At 44.8% G+C, this 18,345-nt stretch overlaps 1 protein-coding gene across 1 annotated transcript; it reads left to right on the forward strand.

Moving 5' to 3' along the window:
* Positions 1 to 4,134: 4,134 nt before the first annotated feature.
* DNAJC22 (DnaJ heat shock protein family (Hsp40) member C22) lies at positions 4,135 to 12,554 on the forward strand. Its single transcript, XM_082248562.1, has 2 exons — positions 4,135 to 5,136; positions 12,206 to 12,554. The coding sequence occupies exons 1-2, from the start codon at positions 4,291 to 4,293 to the stop codon at positions 12,389 to 12,391; spliced, it is 1,032 nt and encodes a 343-aa protein (XP_082104688.1). The 5' UTR covers positions 4,135 to 4,290; the 3' UTR covers positions 12,392 to 12,554.
* The last annotated feature ends 5,791 nt before the right edge of the window (positions 12,555 to 18,345 follow it).

Here is an 18,345-nt window from a genome sequence, read left to right on the forward strand (position 1 = left end):
GAGCAACGAGCCATTGGGAGTAAGGATAAATGTGTGAATTGTACCCTAAGTGACTGTATGCTGGTAATCAGAGGAGGCCCAAGAAGTCATCATACAGCAAGCCCTACAGAGAGAGTGCTATAAACAGATAACTACTTTACAGGAGATTCAGGAGAAACTGATTGATACATTGAATGAGGCTCAGGAATATTACAAGAAGGTCGCTGACAGGCATCATAGATCACTTCCTACTTTTCATATGGTTGACAAAGTTTGGTTATCTACCAAAAATTTGAAGGTTCACGTTCTGTCAGCTAAGTTGGATCAAAAGTGTGTGGGATCTTTTCAGATTTCTGCTCAAATCAACTCGGTCACGTTTTGCTTAGCACTTCCTGACAGTATGAAGATTCACCCTGTTTTTAACATATTGCTACACAAACCGTTTCATGAAAATCCTTTTCCTGAAGAATTGTCCACCTTCTCCACCTGTCGAGGTACAGGGGGAAGAAGAATATGTGGTGGAGAAAATTCTTGTCTTTAGGACCAAATTACAATATTTGGTTCAATGGGAAGGTTATGGGCCAGAAGAAAACTCTTGGGAGCCTGAGGAGAATGGCCCTAAGACATCCAGGGAAGAGGGTAGTACTATCAGGGCCTGGACTTGAACCTGGGACCTCTGCTGTGTCTGGCAATGACTTTTCTTGCTGAGCTATCTGGAATGATGGACAATTCCCTGGACAATTCCTTGAATGCATTAGGATAAAAAGCCTTTAGTGTGCAGCAGCCTCTCCAGCAGCCCCTAATTCTTACCTGAGCCCCATCTTTGTCCAGCAATGTCCATGAGTCTCTTGGCCGTCCAGGACTCTCCCTCCTGATTGGCTGAGACACAGCAGCAGCAACATTGGCTCCTGTGGCTGTCAATCAAAGTCAGTTAGCCAGTCAGGTGATAGAGGGGGCGGGCCGAACTGGACCTCCATGTCTGAATGGACACACGGAGCTGCAACTTGGCTCGGGTGCCCTCAAAGCAACTGCTTGCTCTGGAGGCACACGACAGGAGGGAGAGGCTAGGAACAGCGAAGAGGGACCCGAGAAGAAGAGGATCCAGGCTGCCCTGTTCAAAACCACTTTGCAGTGCAGGGAAATATAACATGTTTGTAACAAGTAAAACAAGTGTAAGTATAACAAGTGTAACATGTTTTATCTAAAAAAAAAAAAAAAAACAAGACTTTATAATCACTTTAGGCCGTGTCTCTGCACTTTCTGTTTTCCAGATTATTGTGCTCCCTCCAGCCAATATCTCGTCCTTGCCTCTCCTGCTGCCATCCATATCTTTACTACCATTCATTACCAACCTTTGGCTTGTTCCTCCACTACGCTTCTGCTTAATTTCAACCTGCAGCCTTTCATTAGCGACCTTTGGCTTGTTTACTGACAACGCTTCTGCTTCATCCCTACCTGCTTATCGGCTACTGGACCCCGACTCGCTCACCTCCTGGAGGGGAGATCCTGAGGACCGTGACCTGGTATTAACATGCGGCAAAACCCACGTCCACCATCAGGAGAGCTAGTGGATACCAGTTAGTACTCAGACCCCGCACTTCAGATGAACCAGTGTCATCCGCCAGGGTGACCTGCTCATATACCTGTCCTGCTTGTCAGTGGGGGCTGCTCTACTGCTATAGCTACCGACTTCCGAGCCCGACTCCAGACCATGACAGCTGGAGAGTACAAAATTTGGTGCAGCTGTACATGGTAGCCAATCAGCTTTTAACCTTAACTTGTTTAATTAGGCTTTGACAAAAAAAAAAAACCTGGAAGCGTTTTGGTTTCTATGCAGAGCTGCACTGGATTTTGCACTCTCCAGTTTTAGTAAATCTACCATATAGTCTTTCAGACATGCAGTAGCAAACATACTAAATAATTTCTGAAACACTATCAAAAGTAACAGCCTGAGCCCACCAGCTTTACCACTTCAGCAATAGGGTTTAAGATGTAATTCCTTTCTCCCACAACATATTTTCACAGATTTTTGCTCCAATTGGAAAAAGAAATAGGCACTTTATCCAAATAAGAAATTGTACACTAAACCTCATTTAGACATTTTCACTTTAAATTATGAATCAAAAAGAGTAATGTACTGTATATGTTTGTTTTGTATGTATCTTTTACCATGCTTTTATTGTATGCATGTTCTTCTGCAGGCTTTTTTGGCTTATGTGTGCTGCTGGATGAGTTAATATATATGGAAAACATACGTATTGTGTGTTGTATTTGCAGCTACACAACATGGTATATTTCATGTGTGGAAAGTATAATTATTACAAATACAGTTGTGTTCAAAATTATTCAACCCCCAATGCTGTAAAGGGTTTTAGGGAATTTAGTGTACATTTGTAATTGTATTCAGAATGAAATCCTACAAGGACTTCTTAAAGAACCATATGCAACTAAAATGACATCAATTGGTTTTGTAATACAGTAGTAAATGTTTCTTTTGTGAATTCTTCATTGACACAATTATTCAACCCCTTAAAGACTACCACTCTGAAGAACAGAGGTTCATTGAAGTGTTTTCAATCAGGTATTGAAAACACCTGTGGATGTCAGGGAGCAGCAATAAAGCCTAATAAGCACCAATTAGGCAGCTTTAAAATGACTGTGATACTCAGCTCCTTCTAGACATTTACTGGTGTGGTTACAAACATGGTGAAGTCAAGAGAATGGTCCAGGAAGACAAGAGAAGAGGTGATTACTCTTCACAGGAAGGGCAATGGCTATAAGAAGATTGCAAAAATGTTAAACATACCAAGAGACACCATAGGAAGCATCATTCACAAATTCAAGGCAAAGGGTATTGTTGAAACGCTACCTGGTCGTGGCAGAAAGAAGATGCTGACTTTGACTGCTGTGCGCTACCTGAAGCGTAGAGTGGAGAAAAGTCCCCGTGTGACTGCTGAGAAACTGAGAAAAGATTTGTCAGATGTGGGTACTGAAGTTTCTGCTCAGACAATACGGAGCACACTGCGTAATGAAGGCCTCCATGCCAGAACTCCCAGACGCACCCCCTTGCTGTCTCCAAAGAATAAGAAGAGTTGACTGCAGTATGCCAAAAGTCATGTGGACAAACCACAGAAGTTTTGGGATAGTGTTCTGTGGACTGATGAAACAAAATTAGAACTGTTTGGGCCCATGGATCAACGCTATGTTTGGAGGAGGAAGAACAAGGCCTATGAAGAAAAGAACACCTTGCCTACTGTGAAGCATGGAGGGGGGGTCAATCATGCTTTGGGGCTGTTTTGCTTCTGCAGGTACAGGGAAGCTTCAGCGTGTGCAAGGTACCATAAATCCTCTTCAGTACCAGGAGATATTGGATGACAATGTGATGCAGTCCGTCACAAACCTGAGGCTTGGGAGACGTTGGACCTTTAAACAGGACAATGATCCCAAGCATACCTCCAAGTCCACTAGAGCATGGTTGCAGATTAAAGGCTGGAACATTTTGGAGTGGCCATCACAGTCACCAGACTTAAATCCGATTGAGAACCTCTGGTGGGACTTAAAGAAAGCAGTTGCAGTGCACAAGCCTAAGAATGTGACTGAACTGGAGGCTTTTGCCTATGACGAATGGGCGAAGATACCCGTAGATTGCTGCAAGACACTTGTGTCAAGCTATGCTTCACGTTTAAAAGCTGTTATAACTGTAAAAGGATGTTGTACTAAGTACTAAGATTGAATGTCACTTGTGGGTTGAATAAAACTGATAATGATGTGAGCACAGAAAAGACATTTGTGGTTATTTCATTATAAATGTTATGTTATATTTGTCTGACCTACACGTGCCTCTTTGATTTAATTGTAAGCAGGATGACTGAATGATCAAAATCAATGTCAAACTGGCCAAAACAATCAATTTCAGTGGGGGTTGAATCATTTTGAACACAACTGTAAATGTAATTGTTATAAATAATTACAAAACTCATGTTGATGCACTATAACACATGTATGAACAATCCTTTAGAAATGTAATATTACATCCAGTGGGATAACATGATTGCTTGCTTGTGCTGTGTATTGACGGTGTGGCTGAGGGCAGGACTAGATGTAGCAGGTGTAGCTGTGACCTTTGGGCCTATGGCTTCATTCAGTGCTGTTACCAATGTTGAAAGGAGCAAAGTCTGTGTGCAAGGCAGTTCAGTGTGAAACAAGGAGAAAGCACTCCATGTGGATATGCAACATTTTTTGCGAGCACTAAGCAGCATGTCGTAAACAACTTTTCCTTTAAATTACCTGGACATTTTGAAGTTGTCTAATATGGGAAAACGACTTATAGTTGCATATGGTCTGTGGGCCATAGGTGGTCCGCTTGGACTACACCATATATACCTGGAACGGGACAGCCATGCCTTACTTCTGATGCTTACTTTAGGGGGATTTGGTGTAGGGTGGACATGGGACTTTTGGAAAATTCCTGGGCTTGTATCCAAATTCAATAAACAAGAGCGGAAGAAAACAAAGGAAATGAAGAATGGAATACCACCTGCAAGTATCATTCAGTTCATGGCACAGGTAACCACTGGCATTTATTTTGGTCTAGTTGCTGCCATTGGACTATCCACTCTTACAAGTTATTACGTGTTAGTCCTGCCACTTGCAGTTGGTTTGGGAGTACATCTTGTGGCCTGTGTAGGTGAGAAAACCTCTAAGCTGCAGAACACATTGGTGGCTGCTTTTTTGACATCCCCAATCTTTTACGGACGTGCTGTTTCCATGATCCCCATAAGTCTCGCTGCCAGTATTACATCTCAGCAAAACCGTCACTATCGGCTGCATCAACGACAGCATGAAAACCTCAGTCTTCGCCTATATCGTATTGGATTGGCCTACCTAGCTTTCACTGGCCCTCTGGCTTACAGTGCACTGCTTAATACAAGTCGGACTGTGAGCTATGTGGCTGAAAGCATCGGGGCCTTGCTTAATTGGCTGAGCTTTTTCCCCAGCCTCAGTGCACTGATGGAAAGGATTCTCCTCCTACCGTACAGGATTTGGGGGCTGTTTACAGGAGGGGGAGGATTACATCACCAGTACTTCAAAGAGTGGGAAAAGATCTATGAGTTTGTGGCCAGCTTCCAGAATGAAAAGGAAGAGATGGCCTGCAAGGTGAGATGTACATTTTATATTTGCTGTCTTTAGTAAATATTACAGTTTTTTTTTTAAAGATATCTAGGCAAACCCCTTTTTATAGTTTTTGGATAAATTGAGGATAAGTTAGACCTTCTGTAATGTTTTTATTGCTGTCTCTGTCCCTATCGGGAATGTTGACCACTATATTTGTACTTGTGACCATTGTCACTGAAACAAAAAGTGAGGGGAAACCACATATTTTAAAATTATTACCAGAGAAGAGGGGACATCATTTTATAGGGAGACTTATAAAGGGCATATCTCCTCACTTTCAGAGATTTCCTTTAACTTTCTGTTGTGTCTCTGGCACAGAAAGTAAAGGGAAATTTCCCATAAGCACAGACAGCAAAAAAATAATCTGGCGGAGGTTTAACCAGTGGCGGCCTGTCTATAGGGGGCACAGGGGCGCCGCCCCCCCCCCCCCAAAAAAAATAAAAAGAAAAGATTAAAAAAAGAAAACAAAAAGATTTAAAAAAAATTCAATTTTTAGCCAACTAGGGGTGCCGGACTTAGTGGTGGCTATGGGGGGGGTGGGGTTTTTCCACGTGCGGCGGGCAGAGGCGCCGATTGGCGGCCTTCTGGGGGTCACCGGGGCGCAGAACAATGCGCCCCGACACTCCCCACTTTTGTGATGTCCTGGCTGTGATTGGTCCAGACTCCAGCCTGGACCAATCATCATTCAGGACATCCTGAACCTGCTGACGTCATTGAGGGCGGTGCCGGTGCGTGCGTCAGTCACTCACCTTCACCGCCCGATCTCCGTCACCTTCCCACCGGACCGGTGTAGCATGAAAAACGATCTGCCAGAGAGAGGTGGTTTGCCTGCTTGCTGCCGTCAGAAGAAGGAAGAAGAGGACTCGAGGAGAGGAGCAGTGCGCCGTGGACGTCTCGCAGGCAGCCCAGGAGAGCAGGTAAGTGAGGCAGCTGCAGCGCGATGCCATGATCTGTGACCTGACCTGTGACATGACCTGTGACATGCCTGTGAAATGACTGTGACATGACCTGTGACATGACCTGTGACGTGACCTGTGACGTGACCTGTGACATGACCTGTGACATGACTGTGACATAACCTGTGACATGATCTGTGACATGATCTGTGACATGACCTGTGACATGCCTGTGAAATGACTGTGAAATGACTGTGACATGACCTGTGACATGACCTGTGACGTGACCTGTGACATGACCTGTGACATGACTGTGACATAACCTGTGACATGATCTGTGACATGACCTGTGACATGCCTGTGGCATGACCTGTGACATGCCTGTGACATTACCTGTGACATGACCTGAGGCATGACTGTGACATGCCTGTGCCATGACCTGTGACATGACCTGTGACATGACTGTGACGTGACCTGTGACATGCCCTTACCATGACCTGTGACATGCCTATACCATCACCTGTGACATGCCTGTACCATCACCTGGGCCATGCCCTTACCATGACCTGTGACATGCCTATACCATCTCCTGTGACATGCCTGTGCCATGCCTGTGTCATGACCTGTGCCATGACCTGTGACATGCCTGTACCATGACCTGTGCCATGACCTGTGACATACCTTACCATGACCTGTGCCATGCCTATACCATCACCTGTGACATGCATGTACCATGACCTGTGCCATGCCCTTACCATGACCTGTGACATGCCCTTACCATGACCTGTGACATGCCTATACCATCACCTGTGACATGCCTGTACCATCACCTGGGCCATGCCCTTACCATGACCTGTGACATGCCTATACCATCTCCTGTGACATGCCTGTGCCATGCCTGTGTCATGACCTGTGCCATGACCTGTGACATGCCTGTACCATGACCTGTGCCATGACCTGTGACATGCCTTACCATGACCTGTGCCATGCCTATACCATCACCTGTGACATGCATGTACCATGACCTGTGCCATGCCCTTACCATGACCTGTGACATGCCTGTGCCATGACCTGTGCCATGCCTGTGCCATGACCTGTGCCATGGCCTTACCATGACCTGTGACATGCCTGTACCATCACCTGTGACATGCTTGTACCATCACCTGTGCCATGCCCTTACCATGACCTGTGCCATGCCTGTACCATGACCTGTGCCATGACCTGTGACATGCCCTTACCATGACCTGTGACATGCCTATACCATCACCTGTGACATGCCTATACCATCACCTGTGACATGCCTGTACCATCACCTGTGCCATGCCCTTACCATGACCTGTGACATGCCTGTACCATGACCTGTGCCATGCCTATACCATCATCTGTGCCATGCCTGTGCCATGCATGTACCATGATCTGTGCCATGACCTGTGCCATGCCCTTACCATGACCTGTGCCATGCCTATACCATCTCCTGTACCATGACCTGTGACATGCCTATACTATCACCTGTGCCATGACTATACCATCACCTGTGCCATGCCTATACCATCATCTGTGCCATGCCTGTGCCATGCCTGTACCATCACCTGTGCCATGCCTGTACCATGACCTCAAAGTCACGCAATTTTTTACCGCGTTTCTTGCCGCGAAGCAATACTTATTACATTTTTCTTTTTGCGCCCCCCCAAAAAAAATTTTGAGCACCAGCCGCCACTGGGTTTAAACGTTCCTTACTCTATACAAAACAAAAAAAAAAAAGAGTTTTGTCTATACACATAATGTACTGATACTCTCTACTTTGTTTAAATGGGTGGTTGAACTGCAGTTTTACTCCACCCCATCTATACGCCCACCTATAAGAAAACATGCAGCCACTTGGGGTCTTACACATGGCATGGCAAAATGTATACTCAATGGGGTGGATTTACTAAAACTGGAGAGTGCAAAATCTGGTAAAGCTTTGCATAGAACCCAATCAGCTTCCAGTTTTTGTCAAAGATTAATTGAATAATCTGAAGTTAGATGCTGATTGGTTTCTATGCAGAGCTTGTTCAGCAGGCAATATGACTGCCAAACGCAACCTACTTACATATGAAATTCCCAATTAACTGTAAAAAAAAAGAAAATGCCTGGCAGTCTAAATCCTAAATGCCTGGCAGCTATTGCTCTACCACCCTGTAAAAAGCAATCCATTGTGGATCCACTGCAGACTTTAAGGAGCCCCGAAACAAATGATTGCACTGGTATATTCATTATTAAATTATTGTTATTGTTTTTTTTTTTTTTTTTTTTTTTTTTAAGCAGTGTAAATACCTTTTACTTGGTACCAGCTTCTTACAAATCCTTGTACCACAGAACTTAGAATGAAAGAGGAAGAAGCAGCCTAAGGAGGAAAGCAGTTATGCTGCAGTCCTTTGTTAACAAGGAGCATGCTAATAGGAGGAGAGAGCAGAGTGACGGAAAAGGGAGCTCAGTATATTGTTTCTTCTCCATTATCCAGTCACAGGCTGGGGGAGTGACAAGACCAGTAATTGTTACCTAACTGCAGCAGAGAAAAACTAGGTCTCCTACACTGCCAGGGAAAGCAGTGTTGTGTTGCTTAAAGGGTAACTCAACTTTAGTGTGGAAAAAAATCAGCAAATAAAGAAAAAACAATATAGCGTATACAATTGCGACACAAATCATACTGTGATTGAATGTTATTAAAAATGACCTTTTCAATCTGCAACTGTTGTGTTTTTCTGAAAGTACACTGCAATATGGCTACCTGGAGCTGTTCTGTACACAGAATGTGCACTGACCACACCCCAGAAACATAATTTCCTGCTTGTGTGATTGGCTCACCAATTTCCCCAGAAGTCTGCCTAAGATACAAGTCAGATTTCTGCATCCCCTGCAACAAAAATGTTATTTTTGGTGAGATACTCCCAATAGGAACGCGTCTAAAGGGATGCAAAACCAACAGCTTTCCTCATTAGAGCCCTGCAGCTGCACAGCTGATAGATAACTATGAAACCACTCCTATTTGACCCACTCAGCACAGAGGCACAAACAATTATTTCTTCAGAATAACAAAAGGAAGGAATCTGCAACACATTTTGTTAAAATCCTTGTAATGTACATAGATCACCCAGAGGGGAATGTTTTTTTCTCAGCAAAAGTGGAGTTACGCTTTAAATCTCAGACTTACATAAACAAAAATACAAATCCTTTGGAACAAATGGTGTAAAGCTGAGCTTAAATAGGATGTAGTAGCTGGTTATTAGAAAATAATTCAGGCAATGGCAACCAGTGGCATGGCGTGGGTTGTCAGCGCCCGGGGCAAGGTAAGTAATTTGTGCCCCCTACACAAATCTACTAGACCCCTACACAGACCACTACACTGACACCTACACTGACCTAACTGACCACTACACAGACCTACCTTATTCCTACACTGACCTACCAGATTACTATACTGACCACTACACAGACTTACCTGACCACTACACAGACACCTACACTGACCTATCTTATTCCTACACTGACCTACCTTATTCCAGCACTAACCAACCGGATCACCACACTGACCTACCTAATTTCTATACTGAAACCTACACTGACCTACCTGACCACTACAAAGACCTACCTGACCATTACACAAACCTACCTGACAATTACACTGACCACTAAACAGACCTACCTGTTTCCTGCATTAACCTACCTGATCACTATACTGACACCTACAGAGACCTATCTGACCACTACAGAGACCTACCTGATTCATACACTAAACTACCTGATTACTATACTGACACCTACACTGACCTACCTGACCACTACACTGACCAACCTGATCATGACACTGACCTACCTAATTACTATACTGACCATTACACAAACCTACCTGACAATTACACTGACCACTAAACAGACCTACCTGTTTCCTGCATTAACCTACCTGATCACTATACTGACACCTACAGAGACCTATCTGACCACTACAGAGACCTACCTGATTCCTACACTAAACTACCTGATTACTATACTGACACCTACACTGACCTACCTCAACACTACACAGACCTACCTGACCACTATAAACAGGCAAAACATTTTTTGGGGGAGCATACCCATGTATTTCTAAAGCTGCTGCAGCTATGAACCAAAAGACATGTATATTAAAAAAGAATAGCGCGCAAATGCAAAAGAAATTACTACCAAATCTGAAGAGAGTCCATAAATAAAAATGGGGATTTGGTCCCACCATATGGCCATATAGTGCTCAAGCCCACCACTACGTCAAAGTACCCCATTATCAGTGGGTCCTACACTATCCATGAAAAAGAGATGAATCCAGCCTTTCTAACCCTTCGAGATAATACTCCTTGCTGGGAAAGATGTGCAAATGCACTACAGGGGACTCCTCCTATATCCACTTGATGGTGGACACTGATTGAGTACAGGTGTGTGTGGGGGGGTGGAGAGGGTTGCTCAACCTCGATAGTCTGGTCAGACCGAGTACATAATAAACCTGACCACTACACTGACCAACCTGATCATGACACTGACCTACCAAATTACTATACTGACAATTACACAAACCTACCTGACCACTACACAGACCTACCTGACCACTACACAGACCTACCTGACCACTACACTGGCCACTACACTGACCTACCTGTTTCCTGCACTAACCTACCCGATCACTATAATGACCACTACAGAGACCTCCCTGATTACTATACTGACACCTACCCCACCACTACACAGACCTACCTGATTCTTGCACTAACCGACCTGATCACTACACTGACCTACCTTATTACTACACTGACCCCTACACTGACATTCCTGATTCCTACACTGACCTACCTGACACCTTCACTAACCCCTACACTTACACCCCTACACTGACCCCCCCCCCCCCCACCACACTGACCCCTTTACTGACACCTACACTGACCCTTTCACTGACACCTACATGAACCCCCCTACAGTGACACCTACACTGGCCCCCTTCACTGACCCTTCTTCCCTGCCCCTCCTTCACTGACCCCCCTTCACTGACCCCCCTAGACTTGCCCTTCTAGACTGAACCCCCTACACTGAACCCCATTCACTGACACCTACACTGACCCCCCTACACCGACCCCTTCACTGACACCTACACTGACCCCTTCACTGACACCTACACTGACCCCCCTACAGTGACACATACACTGGCCCCCCTTCACTGACCCTTCTTCCCTGCCCCTCCTTCACTGACCCCCCCCCCCTTCACTGACACATTCACTGACCCCTACATCGACACCTTCACTGACCTCTACACTGACCCCTAGACTGCCCCCCCTACACTGATTCCTCCTACACTGACACTTACTCCTCTACACTGACCCCCCACACTGACCCCCCTACACTGACACCTAAACTGACCCCCCTACACTGACACCTTCACTGACCCCCCCTACACTGACCCCCCTACATTGACCCCCCTACACTAACACTCCCGTTCACTGAACCCTTAAACTGACCCCCCTACATTGACCCCTTCACTGACACCTACACTGATCCCCTCCACTGACCCCTTCACTGACCCCCCTACACTGACCTCCCCACATTGACACCTACACTGACCCCCCCCTTTACTGACACCTACACTGACCCCTTCACTGACCCCCCTACATTGACACCTACACTGACCCCCCCCTTCATTGACACCTACACTGACCCCTTCATTGACATCTACACTGACCCCTTCACTGACACCTACACTCATCCCCCCTACACTGACCCCTCCTACACTGACACCTACACTGACCCCCTAGTCTTTATTCTGTGTAGAACAGGGTAGAGAGGGGTTGAGCAGTTTAGCAAAAGATGATTGGTAGGGCTTACATCACACAATACGAAAGAAATCCCACATCATAAGTATGGTGCTAACCACATTTCTAGCAGATGAACAGGTATTTTTCTGTATCTGCAGGGGCAAAAATGTACCACGTTTGTTTTTGCCCAGACATACTCTGTAACATAGATTACCCTTATAATATAAACTTAGCATTATATTACAATAATCATGTAATATAAATATGTTTTCTAAAACAGAAAGTTCGTATTGAATTGAAGGATAATCTGTTTAAGGTTTTAACACTATCTTTTTGTACCAGATTCTAGGAGTGTCTCCTGATGTTACCATTGAGGAAATAAATCGCCATTATCGAGATTTGGTAAAGCTCTGGCATCCAGATCATAACCGACATCGTCCCATAGAAGCTGAGCAACATTTTATTGAAATACAAACCGCTTATGAGACACTCACGCGCCTCCATAAAATGAAAAATAGTGCACACTGATATGAAGTAACTGCTATAAAAAGTCAGTTTTATCATAAAGATGTCTTTCACATAGTTCAAATTCACATAGTTCAAATTGAGATCATTTTACTGCACTGAGATTACAGGCTTTTTCTGATTGTTGGCTATGGCCTGCGCTGCATATGCATGGAAATATTTGATATCCAGCTGTTCTGAACTGCTAGAGTACACAAAATCAGCACACTTCCTAAACTTCATATAACTTATCATTTTTCATCTAAGAAATTATATATGAAGAATTAGTGTACTGTACCATAAATCACTCCTTACAGTCCTGCAATCTGACCAGATTGTAGAATATGCAAAACTTAAAAAATGCAAGTGTCAAGCTGCCATTTTAAATAAAAATTCAGCTGTTTATAATTGAGAACTGACCTTGAATAAAATGGCTATGTGTACTTGTCTAGCTTTGGTCTGTTTAGAAATGAACAAAATTTGGACGTTAAAGTGGAATTTTACTAATTTTTTAAATTCTCTTTCTTGCCTAATCTCTTCTCCCTCTTACGCATTAGTTTAAAAAATGTTTTAAAAAAGTAAAAACTGTTTCTATTTTTTGTTCCTTGTGACCCATCAGTCCTATTAAACTCAAGCCTGTCTGACTCCCAGACTGAAAAGCTGTGGGTCCATTGTTTCTGTTGAGGAGGAAAACAAAAGATTGTGTGTGTCACATCACGGAATTAATTTATGTGGAGCACTTCAGCACTTTATGGCCTCTTTCACACGGGCTTTCCGATCAGGTCTGCCTGTCAGTTTTTCAGGCTGACCTGATCAGATTCTCCATGTACCCAGTGCTGTATGTTGGCCTAGGCCAACAAGGCCCAGGCCTAGGGCAGCACTTTGCAGGGGGGCAGCAAAAAAGCTGCGCCCCACATGGAAAAAAAACAGCCTCCTCCTGGCTCCCGCATGAAAAGGTTCCCCACCGGCTTGCACTACACTTTTAGTATAGTGCCAGTCCTATGGGGCAAATCAGTCTGGCACCCCCATTAAGCAGTCACACTGCTACCTGCTGGTACTGATGGGCACTAGTAGGCTTCACTGATGGCCACTGATAAGGTGGCACTGATAAGCTGCACTGATGGGCACTTATAGGCTGCATTAATGGGCACTGATAGGCTGCACTGGTGGCCACTGATCGGGCTGTACTGATGAGGCCACACTGATGACGCTGCACTGATGGGCAGTAATGGGGCTGCACTGATGGGCACTGATAAGGCGGCACTGATGAGGCTGGACTGATGGGCACTGATAGACTGGTTGTGGTCTGTGGTTTACAGATGACAGGGCGGGTCAAAAAACAGGAAGGGGTTTGTCCTTTACAGGAAGAGGTGGGTCATATTTAAATTAGGGGCTGCACAAGTTTAGTCAGGCCTAGGGCAGCACAAAACCTAAATACACCACTGCATGTACCTCTATGGAGCAGCGGATGTCAGCGGAGACATCTCTGCTGATACCCGCTGCTATCCGATCAGATCCTGTCGGATAGGATCGGATGAAAATGGACAGGTGGTCTGTTTTCATCTGATCTCCCATAGAGAAAGCAGGGATCTGACAGTTCCATCTCTGCAAAGTAAGCGGAGATTGAGCTGTCATCCGCCTGCTCAGCGGGGATCAGCGGATCAATACCCGCTGAGCAAAACAGAGTCCGCCGGGCGCACCGTTCCTGTGAAAAGACTCTTAAGAAGATTGGAGCACAAGAGCACTTTACATTGTTTGTATCACTTTATTTGGACTGTTATATATATGTTTATTTGATGCTAGCACTGTTTTATTTATTTCATGTTTACAAGTGATTCAGGCTTTCTTTATTCACTTCCTTTTTTACCATAGCCCAAGTATTCATTCTTATATAAACAAGTTATACTGTCCAATGGGGTGATCATCAAACCAGCACACTTTTATCAGCTTTTGTATGATTGTGGTTCCTTCTATGTCAGGATGACAAAGCTTGAACTATTTACAGACATCAAATTAGTGTTAATGGACAATCAGCACATTCTCATACATGCACATATAATAAAACAAAACCAAAATCAAAAATTACAGTTGCATGCTCAAACAATGTGCAGATGATTCCACAACACCTCAAAAATAAACATACAAAATAAATTGTGTAGCGCAATGAATAATCAACTCGGTTGTAAAAGTCTTCTATATGCAGTCCATAAATGGTAGTATAATAAAATCACCACGGTGACACACGTGAAAAATGTCCAACTCTTTGAAAGTGCTGTGCGTGCTTCCACCAAACGACTGAATTGAATGCACCTTGCTGTTTGACCTCATAAAAAGGTTAAACAATGCTTTAAATCTCTCCCAAGCCAATAACTAGAATCAGATGACAGGATCAGCTCCTTTATCACCCCCTCTGGGTCCTCCTTTGAGCTTCAGGAACTACTCGCTTTCTTACACTCAACAAGAACCACTCATTAAAAGGCATGGGCATACATAGACAACAGAAGAACCATAGTGCTCTCCAAATATAAAATATTTTATTCCATTTAAGTGGTATAAAAACACTTACAAATTTACATCTTTTAAACGACTATTTGGAGATGCTCTTGTTTATTGGGGGACTGAGGTGATTAATATTTGTGCTACACTATTTATTTGGTATTTACAGACATATGCAGGGTATGAAAATTGGACATTTAGACCTGCTGTGGGTCAGCATGCTGCCAGTGTTCATAAATATGTCTTTCTGAATGTGAACGTTTTGGTGTAGGACAGAGTCCATCCCAATCCCAGCAGAGAAAACTGGAACAAGTCTCTTCTCCAGGAGGAAATTAGATGGATTCACCATCTTAATGCCACTACTCTGCCTGGCTCAAACAAAGTGACAAGCTTCAAGATCTACTTGAAAGGTTTTGCATCTGGAGTTATAGAAAAATTAGGTAACAGTTTGGCTAAGAGGGTTTGATATTCCACCAATATGTTTCTGTGGGTTCCCCATCTTATCAATAGAAAATTGCATATAAGCAAAATACCACAGTAACAGAGGCCAACCCAAAGCAGGACACTATATCAATCCAGCACTTAGAGCATCTCTAAAGGGTTGTTAGCATAAACAATAGAAACAACAAAACAACTGCAAAATATGACTCCATGAATTGCACATAGAGCAAGTTATAGGGCATTGCCCAAAAGATACAAAAAAAGTGGAAAGAAGAGTGGATGAGTAAAGCCTGGTGCACACTAGTAGTTTTTTTTTTGTTCAACCCAGCGTGCTGAACAAGAAAAAACTAAAGAGCTCAGGGGGAGCTACAATCTGATGTTTGTACACAGATCTTCCTACTGAGCTATTGTGCTCTGACAGGGGAACGGCCATTGGCTGAGAGCGCTGATCGGGTGCCGATTGGCAGACCTTTTTTAGTCATGCCCCTTCGACAGAAGCCGGCTGGCTTCTGTTGGACCGGCTGCAGTACTCACGGGCCGAATGTCGGCCTTTTTCTATTGAACCGGCCATTGTCGCTCGATATTCGACCCCTGTGTATGACCCTTAAAAAGGAGAAGCAGAAAGAATAAAGGGAGGAAAAGATGGGGGAAACCCAGAAGGGAGATCTCTAATAGGTCTCTAAAGTTCAATATGCATATAGCTGGCCCATGTACTCCAGGCCTGCTCACATCAATTGGTAGTATCATTAATTATGCTAGCAAAATGCCCATTAGGCATAATATAAGACAGCTTGCACCGAAAGCCGCCAATAGCATAAAGGCAATTTGTTTTTGCGTGCAGTGAGGAAGCTTCTCCATAGGTTCATTTAATAAGGTGATATGGGGGAGTTGAGGCACCAGTGCCCCCAAAGCTTTCCTAAAACCCTATTCCAGAAGCCCCGTAATTTTGAAACATTACAACCAGACATGATACATGGTACCGTAAGAATGACAGCCTCGAAAACATAATGGCAAGGTTGTGAGGACGCCATCACGCTATCCAGCAGTAGAGAAGTGTCCTGTCCCTATTTCCTACATGCTTGTACATATCGTATGTTTGTGAGTATATTGTACGCTACCTTATTTGATTTTAATAAACTTTTTTAGTGGTAATGCACAAGGTCGGTGCGCCCTTCTCTTGTTGTTTTCTTGTAGTGCTTTTTGGATACCCTTGGTCCTGAGGAGGGCAGCAAGACCACTCTGTTTGTGCCTAAAAAAAAACACCTAGATCATTTACCTATGTGCACACCCCTCGAGCGCAGGAGAGATACTGTTTACTGTTGTTTGTTAGACAGTTTGTGTTGGAACAGAAGCCAACCTCTGCCAAAGCAGCAGCAGAACTGGCAGATACCTATATACACACTCTGACCATCGCAAAGCTCCTCTGAATGGCTCGAAAGGAGGGAAATCACTCATGGCAACCCTTCCTCTGCCTGCCAACCAAGTTCCTCAGTGGCCAGCACCTGTAGTTCCTGGTGCCAAGCCATTCCTGACTGACAACCGCAGATGTTACACCTGTCAAAAACTCAGGGTGCAGTGCCTTGGGCAGAAGAAGACGACATCAACTGGCCAACTGGCTAGCAACTCTTCCGCTGTGCTGTTCATCAGAGGAAACCTCATGGAACCAACACCAATTTGCAGCCAGTCATCGTAGGCAACCGGACTGTAACTGGTTTTTGTGACACCGGATGGAGCTGAAGTCACCTTGGTCAGACCAGAGGTGACAGACAAAACAGACATCATCCCAGAGAAATTTCTTACCCTCACCAGAGTTGGGGGCACCCATTCCCGCAAACCCCACTCCTATGTGTTCATTGATTGGGGTGCAGGAAGTGGGATGAGAGAGGTGGGAGTCTCTGAGGAAATCCCCACTGCTGTGGTGTTGGGTGCCGATTTAGGGACCCTTGTCTCATATTATGCCCCTGCGGAGGGAACCCTCTGGACTCCCGAAGGTACTGTGTACAGATGTGGGTTTAATATCTGGGTAACCTGGGGAGGGGGATGGTGGTGTGAAAATACAAAGTCCTCAATCTTTCAAGGAAGGAGAGGAAATCCCCTTCCTGGTGAAGTTAAAAGATGTATGTTTAAATAATGCTACAACTGTAAATGATGACGATGATGATAATAATGCATTGCCAATATTGGTGGTAACTCGCAGGGCTGCAAAGGCACCTGTGATGCAGGCCCTGATCACAGGACAGGTGAAGGAGGTCTCAGGGCCCTCTCCTTGTTCTGACCCAGTGGACTCCACCTCTGTTGAGCCTCAGCAGTTGTCTTTTTTTGCCACAGGACTGCTGGCTGGGACTTGTTGTTCCACCTTTGAGACAGCTCTGAAGACAGATCAAACACTAGAGCAGCTGAGGAGTGTAGCTGATCACCCCCTGCAGAGAATGACAAACAGAAGGTCTTAGAGACAAAGGAAAACTGTACAGAGAGGGTTTACCTACAGAGGGGGATGAGATTGACCTAGGTAGAAGGCAGCCTGTTGTACCCAGTCAATTCAGGGGACAGTTGCTAAACGTGGCTCATGAGATTCCCCTAGCAGGGCATTTGGGGATCACTAAGACCCGGCGGGCGGTTGATACATAACTTTTATTGGCCTACCATGCTTGCTGACATAGCTGACTACTGTCGGTCCTGTGCTACCTGCCAGCGAGTTGGCAAGGTAGGAGATGTACACGGGGCCCATTGACTATTGACCATTGACTGTGATTGACGAACCCTTTAAGAGGGTGGCAGTGGATATCATTGGGCCCCTAGCCATCCCTAGCAGTTCAGGCGAACGTTATATACTGACAGTTGTCGACTATGCCACGCGTTATCCAGAGGCTGTGGCTCTCTCCTCCCTCCGAGCAGACAAGGTCGCTGATGCTCCGCTGGGGTTCTTCACAAGAGTGGGATTTCCGCCAAGCTCATTAGCGATTAAGGCCCCCAGTTTGTGTCCGACTTAATGCAAGCTGTCTGTCAGAAAATACAGATGACGCATATCATGGGCAGTCCTT

Source organism: Pelophylax lessonae (genome assembly GCF_965119305.1).
Source record: "Pelophylax lessonae genome assembly, chromosome: 2".
NCBI classification, from domain to species: Eukaryota; Metazoa; Chordata; class Amphibia; order Anura; family Ranidae; genus Pelophylax; species Pelophylax lessonae.